Here is a 9,568-nt window from a genome sequence, read left to right as displayed (position 1 = left end):
GCCTCAGCCTTCTGAGTAGCCGGAATTACAGGCATGCACTACCACGCCTGGCTTTTTTTGATTTATTGTAGAGATGAGGTCTCGCTGTCCAGGTGGATCTCGAACCCGCGGGCTCAGGCAATCCACTCACCTCAGCCTCCCAAAGGCATGGGATTACAGGCTGAGCCACTGAGCCCGGCTTGCAAGTTATTTACACTGCAAAACACTGATAAGAGAAACTTTTAAAAACCTAAATAAATGGAATAGATGTGCCATGTTCATGGTTTAGAAGTCTCCATATTTTAAAGATATTTATTTTCTACGGATAAATATATAGAATCAACACATTCCTACCAAAATTCCAGTAGACTTTTTAGAGAAATTGATGAGTTGATTCTAAAATATATATGAAAATACAGGAGATCTAGAGTAATCAAACTATTTCAAAGAAGGAGAGAAAAGTTGAAGAACTCACTGTAAGATTAACTACACTCATTAACTCACTTCAAGATAAGCTGGAGTAATCAGCACAGTATGATATTAGCATGGTGATAAACAAGTAGAACAAAATAGACATTCCAGAAATAAATTAACAAGTAAACAGCCAATTATTTCTGACAAATGTGCCAAGTCAATTTAATGAGAAAAGGAAAGTATTTATAGCAATGGTCTGGAACAACCAGATTAATAAATATCAATTAGTTAATCCCAATCCTCTCCATGAAAAATTAATTTATGATACATTAGAGACAAAAAGTTAAAACTTTAAAGCATCAAAAAATATTGGAGGATATTTTGTGAATTAAGTAAAGATTTCTTAGAATATATAAGCACAAATCATAAGTTCAAAAATTAAAAAATCAAACTATCCAAATCAAAACTTTTGCTCTTCAAAATACACTGCTTAAAAAATGAGAAAAAGGTAAGTCACAGTTTTTAAAATCACAAAAGAAATGGACAGATATTTCATAAAAAGAAAAAACCCAAATAGCCTGTAGCACATTAAAATATGTTGAATAGTATTAGTAATTAGGGTAATGAAAATTAAAATTACAGGGTGATACCATTTTGAAAGCACAAGAATGGCTACAATTACCAGTGTGAGTAGGGGAGTGGAGCAATTGGAACACTCAGACCTTTTCAGTAGGAATGTAAAATGTCACAGCCTCTTGGGAAAACTGGCTTTTTTTAAAAAATGAAGTTAACCTTACATTTACCATATGACCAACCAATTCTATTATAAAGCATTCACCCAAGATACATTTTTAAAAACACATATCTGCATAGACATACACAAGAATAATCACAACAGCATTCTTTATAATAGCCTCAACAGGAAAATGTATAATAATTTGCAGTACATTGATATAAAGAAATATTACCGGAGTCGTGAAAAAAAGAAAAAACTATTGATCTTCAGCAGTATGAAAGAACTTCAAAATCATGATAAGTAAAATAGGACAGACACAAACGAGTCAGTACTACAGCACATGATTCCATATATCTGTAAACCAAGTAAACTTAATCTATGTGGAAAAATTAGAACGGTGGTTGTCTCTTGGGGAGTGAAAATGGCGATTGCCTAGAAATAGGTCCAAAGGAACTTTCTGGAATAATGGAAGTGTTGATTACATAGATTTATGCTTTTGTCAAAAACCTTGTCTACTGATTTGCATATTTCACTCTAAGGAATTCTCTTAGTAGATTTGTTTTCACAATGGTATGGGTCCAGACATTTGAATTTTTTTTAACACTGAAGGTGACTTTCATATGGTGTTACATGAGAGCTACTGCTGAGTCTTTACTAGTTTTATTTCATTTCAGGCAACCTGTCTCAAATCTTGCTCTCTGTTATAATTTCTTAGGTAACTTGTAGCTACCTTACTACTCAGCTACCTTACTACTCAAGCTCAAACATCAGCATCACTGTGGGACTGTTAGATACGCAGAATACCAGACCCCAACCCTGACCTACTCTGTATGCTAACAAGATACTGAGGTTAGTCTTTCTGGAAAGCCCTGACTTACATCTCGCAGATGTTAAGTAAAATATCTGTTGAACGCACAGTGCCTGGCAAGTTATAGGGTAGTGCAGATATGACAAACAGGAAGAAAAATGATGACAGGAAAGAACTCCTTTTAAATTGGGTGTATCTGAAATCATGCTCCAAGAAATATTGGCACTGGAGAAAATAACTCAGCTTTCCAATAACTGAGAACAACAACAGCATTTGTTGATATCTAGCTGTTCTACAGAAAGGGATCGGAGGCAGCTCAGATACTGCTGATGGAAAATGTGGAAACATAGTCTACATCTCCTGAGAGTGGGAGCTGCCTAGCAGCCCAGCAGGATTAAGCAAACTTCTTCTGGCTTCCCTTCCCCTCTCTAATCTCGCCCATCTATTTAAGCAGGATGGGCCTTGCAGGCATTGAGTCATTCAAGCTGCACAGTTATCAGTCACTGCTTGGCAATCAGCCAGTGCCTACATGTGGCTTCTGATATTTACTTATTTCCACCAGTTATTATTTCTATACTTGATCATAACCCAAAGTCTGAGAAGCAATTCTGCCTGTTATTATTTCTAATAGTGAGTAAAAGGTAATAATTCAGATTTTTTTTAAAGAGTAGAAATTATTAATAAGGAGGAGAAAGAACCATAAACATGTGAAATATGGACTTTTCTGTTTCTCAAAAGTGTGGCATGTTTTCCTTCTTGTAACAAAAAGGGATATCAATATGCTAAAAATAGTATATTTGCCCTGTATTTAGATTCATCCAAGCAAACTATTAAAGTGCAAATTTTCAGCGCTCTGGTGAAATAATATTTCATTGGGTTTTTGCTCCTTAAGTTGCTTTATTTCATTGATTTATTTATTGACATTTTAATGTGTGCTGCATTTTTTTTTTTTTTTTAGTCAGAGTCTCACTCTGTTGCCCAGACTGGAGTGCAGTGGCACACTCACAGCCACCGCAGCCTTGACCTGCTGGGCTCAGGTAATCCTTCTGACCCAGTCTTCCAAGTAGCTGGAACCACATGCATGCACTACCACACCCAGCTAATTTTTTGATTTTTATTGTAGAGACGAGGTCTCGCCATGCTGCTCAGGCTGGTCTCAAACCCCTGAGCTCAAGTCATCCTCTTGTCTCTGCCTCCCAAAGTGCTGGGATTATAGGCCACCACGCCCAGTCATGTGTGCTGCATTTTAAAAATCATTCTTTACTGTGTGTCTCAGACTGCTTAAGCCACACTGGTTTTGAAGTATAGCCATGTCTTTCTTTCCACGAGATAAAGAATCATCAAGGCTTGGAAACCCTCTTCTACATTGGTGGTTACTCCCAATCTGAAGCCAATGAACAGGAGGAGAGAGAGAGAGAGAGAAAAGTTAAACCAGAAACTTCTACTTAAGAACGATTAATATTACCTAGATTGTCAGCCAGGATGTAAGGAATGGGGAACTTCCACCTGCTGCTTGGGTCTCTCAGGCCATTTCGAGAGTTCTGTAGAAACAAATACAAAGATGAGTGGGAAGCCTGGTCCTTGAAGTCACCTTGACCTCTTCTTTCACAAAACTCTCACACCACAAACAGCTTATCACACAACTCAAGCAATTTAGTGGTAACGTCTTTTGATTATAAATGCAATAGAAGTTCCAGAGAAATAATTTGGAAAAATCAGATAAATTATTAGGAACAAAATAAAGGGCCTTGCAATTCCCCCAAAGTAAGATAGCTGAATTATTTTTTGGAGGACAGGCCCCTTGTAGTTCAGGCTTACCCTGCTAGGTAAGTGTTATAGGAACACGCCAGCATCAGTGTACCCGTTAGTGTTGTGAGAGGTTGCATTCAGCTTCAGTGAAATTTTGTGTGGAAAGTCTTTCATAGTGTTTGCCCATTTCGTGATGGGTGATTTATAAGTACACTTGCCTCTATCACACTGAGTATTCAGCAGTTTTTGACCAAAAACAGCATGATCCCCATGCCCCACCTTCCCTATTCACCCAGTATTGCCCAGAATGACTTTTTTGTTTGTTTCTCCAGATGAAAAAGCCCTCAATGGGAAAAGTATTGCCAATGTGGAAGAGGTGAAACAAAAAACTGCAGAAGTAAAAAGGCATCAAAATTGATGAGTCCAAAAGCTATTCTGAGCAGGAAAAAGAATGTTGATAGGTATATTGCATTAAATGGAGAGTACTTTGATGGTGACAGAAGTTTGCACATGTAAGAACAAGTACACAATTTTTTTAAAGTAAATTCTAGATTTTGAGGCCATCCATCATAGATTTGTTATCTTCCATCTCATTCTTCACTTATTAGGAAAGTTAAATTGGCAGACCATTTAGTAATTATAGATTCTTTTGTGCTGTTTGCTTGTTTTTCCTGGTTTTTGTTTTGCTGTTTTTTCCCTCCAACTGCAGTGAAAGTCCTTGCAGGCACAGATTATAGATGAGAATTCCTCATCTCTTCCACAGTGCCCACCCCATGGCTGGCCACAGAGCAGAGGGTCAAAACCAATGACACAGCCTCTCTGAGGAAGCTTATTGTGTTATTGGTAGCTACTCACCCGCAAGAGGATGTCCCCTTGAAAGAGATCCAAGCCTGCAGCTAGATGTGGATTTAAAAAATATATATTTGAGTGAACATTATTAAAAGACACCTTTCATAATACAATTAATCTCTGCCATTATAAATCTTTGACTACTAATCTTTATATAGTAAATCTCCTTTTGAAACAATGCAAAAAAATTCTTCTCATTGAGTAAATGAACAGCCAATAAGTATCAAACGTTGTCATATCCTCTGTTTTCAGTATTGGAACAAGAAGCTTTGTCTAAGAATCTTAGAAGTAAGATTTGAGTCAGAAGGGATCTTATTGATCATTCACTCTAAAACTCTCATTCTTCAAAGGAAGAAAGAGACAGGAAGCGAGGCACTAGGTGGTCCTGGCTGAGTGAGTATCAAAACTCCTGCCTTCTCATTCAGGGTCTTTTCTGCTACTGTGCCATCCTGCCTCCTGTCCCTAAGTGGGTTAATTTTGTTTTTTCGCCATGAAAAAATGATGATACTGCTTTATTATTGAAAAGCTTGAAACTGCTCCCTATAAGTGTATACTAACTTTACAAATATACTGTTAAATTGTAATACCTTCCAACAGCAAGCTCAGTGCACTGTTCTTCCTTATTATAAGGAAGACTAGAGAAACATGAATAGATTCATTCAAAACTGTGTCTCTAAATGTCAGCTGTCAGATGCTTAGCAGAATATACTCTCCCACTGCTGGCATTACTTGGTTCTGGCCTCATACTGTTTCTGATGGCAAGGTTCTTTAAAGGGAAGATCTTTATGGGAAGATTTCTCAAGCATTTAAAAGAAAATCACTTCTCATCATAACTCTCATGTGACAAGCTGCATTCCCTGTGAAATGCAGACAACTTCAGACAGGATTGCTGGATTGTACTTCAGTCTGAGGACAGCTCCTGATTTACAACTGGGAAACTAAGGCAGAGAATAATCACCACAGCCTCATGTGCAAACAGAAGCCTATGGCTCCTCATTCAGGAAAACTGGATCTGTCTTTGCAAATGACACCGAGGAAGGAGTTAGGCACTGGGAGGCATCATGGTTTCACCTGCTAATGACTAACTAAAGCTGTCTCTGCTACTGCACTCCAGCCTAAGTGACAGAGTGAGACTCTGACTCAAAAAATACAAACAAAATTTTCTTTAAAAAAATGTAAAATGAGGTAAAGAAGGAAAGAATTCTGAGGTGATGGGGGGGCTGCTATTGTATTATAGGGTGGTCCGAAAAGGGCTCCTTGAGGAGGTAACATTTCTGCAGAAATCTGATAGAGTGAGGGAATGAGGGAAGAGTGTTGGAGGCAGAGGCAACAGCAGAGAGGCAGGTCCTGAGGCAGGAAAGCCTTAATGTCTCAGAGCAATGGTCCTCAAACTTAAGCAAACTTAAGCATAAGAATCCCCTGGAGGGCCTGTTCAACACAGACTGTTGAACACCACCCCTTGGGTTTTTGGTTTATTAAGTCTGGTGCAAAGACTGATAATGTTCATTTCTAACAAGGTTTCTGATGGAGCTGATGCTGCTAGTTGGGGGATCATTCACTGAAACCACTCAGAGAGGGATAGCTTTGCAGCCAGGGTAGCTGAAGAGCCCAAGTCAGAAAGGGGAAAATAGCAAAAAAAATGGGGCCAGAGAGGGCGACCAGGGGTAGACCATCTTACACTCCAGTGTGTATAGGAATCACTTGGGATCTGTCAAAATGAAGATGCTGGTCCTGTAGGTCTGGAGTGGAGTTCCAGAATGCTGCATTTCTAAGAAAGCTCTTAAGTGATGAAGGTGATATTGGCCTGTGGACCACACTCTTATTTTGTGTTGAAGGAGAAGTTTTAGAATGTTAGATCAGAAAAGTGACACGATCAGAATGATAGTAAAAGGAGAGCTCTGTTTATGCCGTGCAGAATAGTCTGTAGGGGACAAAGGCAGAGAGGGAAGTGCAGTTATGAGGTCACTCAAAAGACCCAGCCAAGGCAACCCCTTCGGGTCCCCTCCCACTGTGGGAGCTTTACTGTCCTCTCAATAAATCCTGCTTTCAAACAAAAAAAAAAAGGACCCAGCCAAATGTAACATGGCTGACACAGTGGGCACAGCAAAAGTGCTGAAAAACCTCGACTTGTGATGTGATGTGAAGGTAGATTGAATAGAGTTTGCTGACAGATTGTGTATAAGGTGTGAGAGAAAGACAAGAGTGAGGGGTAACTGAGCTTCTGAGCCTAAATGAAAAGACTGAGAGAAGCAGATCTTGGGGTGGAGGATAAGAGAGGTTTTCAGCATTGCAAGGTGTGGAGAGAAGGTAATTAAAAGGTGGAACCTTTTCTGTGTAACTTCCCCAATTCATTTTCGATATTAGTATCTGACTATACAGCTCAGCCAATTAATCCTGGTGGTTTGGTTTGAATGGCCTAACACAGTGTTCCCCAACCTTTTTAGCACCAGGGACTGGTTTCCTGGAAGACAATTTTTCCAGGGACAGGAGGGGTGGATGGTTTCTGGATGATCCAAGCACATTACGTTTACTGTGCACTTTATTTCTATTATTATTACACTGTAATATATGAGACTCTAATGCTGATGTTGATCTGACAGAGGCAGAGCTCAGGCAGTAATGTGAGTGATGGGGAGCAGCTGTACATACAGATGAAACCCGCCAGCCACTCACCTACTGCTGTGCGGCCCAGTTCCTAACAGGCCATGAACTCCTGGCCTAAAAAACAAGTTGGGGAGGCAATCCACACGGTAAAGGGATTTCTTCATGTAGGTTGCAGTTCAGAGGTGTTAGTGGGGCTGAAGAGTAAGAAATGGCTCAGCGGTAAAAAAATTCATTTTTGTTAGATAAAGAAGGATGAGATAAGGAAAAGACTATTTAAAAAGACAGTAGATCTTTTAAAGACAGCAGATTCTCAGAATTGTATACACCCCAACTCACTCTAATATGTTGGTGTCTTGGGTCCATTTGTTTATTCACCCATTTACCTTCCTAAATGATTTCTACTCTGCCCATGCAGCTATCTCAAGCTATTCCAACTAAAAATCAGCTAGCTGCCTTCCTGGTCAGTGAGACAAAGTCAGGAAAATGCAACCCTTAAGTACAGGTTCTGTAGTTAAGGCTTCTGTAGTCTTTAGATAGAACTGAGCTATTGAGGACTGAGTCACAAGACCCGAAAGTGAGACCCTCACTGTCACCTGGGATCCTGGGCAAGTCACCCTAACCATGAGGGGCTGCTCATCCCTTCCTGCAAAATGAAAACAGCACATATCTTGCCTCACTACAAGAGTTGACAAATCAATAAATAAACATGCAATTGGACAGGAAAGCTTTTGTGAACTTAAGGTGTTTTAGTGGAACCTCTGCTTCCACTAATCCTAACCAAAACCCTCAGGAATGTGAAGGCTTCTCTTTCATTTGAGAAGCAGGATAATAGAAGGAAAGGAGAGATGATAACCTGGCTTCTCCTTTCTCTCAATAACAGAGGAGATGGATGGATTTCTTCAAGAAATATTTTTGTAAACAAGACGCCTAGACCAAAATACCCTTACACTCATTTCTAAGTACCAAATAAAGTTATTAATGGGACAGTAGAATGGGTTTTTTCCTCCACTAAATATAATAAGTGGCTTATTCTTAATATTTTTATTTAGTGAGCAGAATAATCATTCATTTTCCCCCCTTTTTTAAAAGATAGAAACTGGAGAAATAAAATTTTAGAAACAGAAAACTTGTTATATATGTCTAGATCGATTGAAGACTCCCTAGCTTGCCTAGAAAATCTGGTTTCATCATTTTCTATATCCACATTTTCATTTTTCAGAAACTACAAATCCTGATGAAGCTCCCATAAGTATTTCTCCCCAAAAGATACACAATACACAAATAAATATTAGGAAAGTAAGTGTTTTACAATAAACTTATCACTGGGTTTTAAGTTATTTCGAGACATTAATGAGGCAAAAATTGAACCCACCTAAATTGATTTCTGAAATATCCTTCTGTTCACCAAAATATGTGTCATATACTGTTAAAAGCAGGGAAAAAAATTATTACTAGTCATACTGAAGAAGACAGAAAATTCAGAAATACTTTCTATTCATTTAAAGTGATTCTTACCATTTCCTTTGGAAAGGTGTTTAATCTGAAAGAAAATAAATAAACAGAAAATAGATAATGTATACTAGAATCGATATTTCTAAATATCTAGAAGATGAGAAGTCTACTCACTGAAACAGCTGCTACGTGGGCAAAAACCAAGGTGAAAGAGAGAATGCAGGTGGGTCTAGTCCAAACCATTGTTGCAAGTGAATTGATTTTAGCAAAGACACCTTGTTATAAATACTTTTAGACCTTGCCCTGACTAGCATATTAAAAACTTTGACCCTTTCATATGCACTGTAATGTTAAAAATGTGGTCAAAGATAACATAGTATCTTCTGAGGACAGATACTAAGCCTTACCTTAAAAGCTTAGCCTTAAAGACTGGGAAGGCTTTGGAAAAATTATTACTGAAATGAACATATGAGAGCCAATAACATTCCTATACACTGACCATAACTGTCCATATAATATTACAGATAAAGGAAGTTCTTAAGAGAAGTACAAATAATCCACAAAATAAGTGTAAAGTATTTAAATCTATTATAAGATGAATTTGAATTTTATGGAAATGTTCAAAAGCAATAATTGAAGGACATAAAAAAGACCTGAGTCTATCTCTTTCTCTCTCTCTCTCTCTCTCTCTCTCTCTCTCTCTCTCTCTCTCTCTCTCTCCCTCTCTCTGTCTGTCTCTCTCTGATTCTTTCCATATGTATATATGAAAAAGTCATGGATTATTCTGATATTAATCTATAAATTCATGTCATTCTGAGAGACCCAAGAGATTAAAAAAAAAAAAACAAAAAAAAACTATACTTACTGTAAAAGAAGCGTTCATTGCATTTTATATATTCCTAACTCACATTCACTATATTTTATAAGTTCTTAGTACTTTAAATCCTACCTCAGACCCCGTAGAACTAGGCACATGT

At 38.2% G+C, this 9,568-nt stretch overlaps 1 protein-coding gene across 1 annotated transcript in view; it reads right to left on the bottom strand.

The window, feature by feature from the left end:
• MEP1A (meprin A subunit alpha) overlaps positions 1-8,872 on the bottom strand; it is a 35,268-nt gene extending 26,396 nt beyond the window's left edge. Inside the window, exons 1-5 of the mRNA XM_008058459.2 lie at positions 8,766-8,872; positions 8,655-8,679; positions 8,512-8,562; positions 4,542-4,582; positions 3,403-3,478 (exon numbers count right to left, since the gene is read on the bottom strand). Coding sequence (XP_008056650.1) covers positions 3,403-3,478; positions 4,542-4,582; positions 8,512-8,562; positions 8,655-8,679; positions 8,766-8,834 — 262 coding nt within the window. The 5' untranslated portion in view covers positions 8,835-8,872. The remainder of the gene's footprint in view (positions 1-3,402; positions 3,479-4,541; positions 4,583-8,511; positions 8,563-8,654; positions 8,680-8,765) is intronic.
• Between the last annotated feature and the right edge of the window lie 696 nt (positions 8,873-9,568).

Source organism: Carlito syrichta, unplaced genomic scaffold, assembly GCF_000164805.1.
Source record: "Carlito syrichta isolate Samal-C Ts95f unplaced genomic scaffold, Tarsius_syrichta-2.0.1 Scaffold303353, whole genome shotgun sequence".
NCBI lineage: Eukaryota > Metazoa > Chordata > Mammalia > Primates > Tarsiidae > Carlito > Carlito syrichta.
This window is presented reverse-complemented; position numbering and strand designations above follow the sequence as displayed.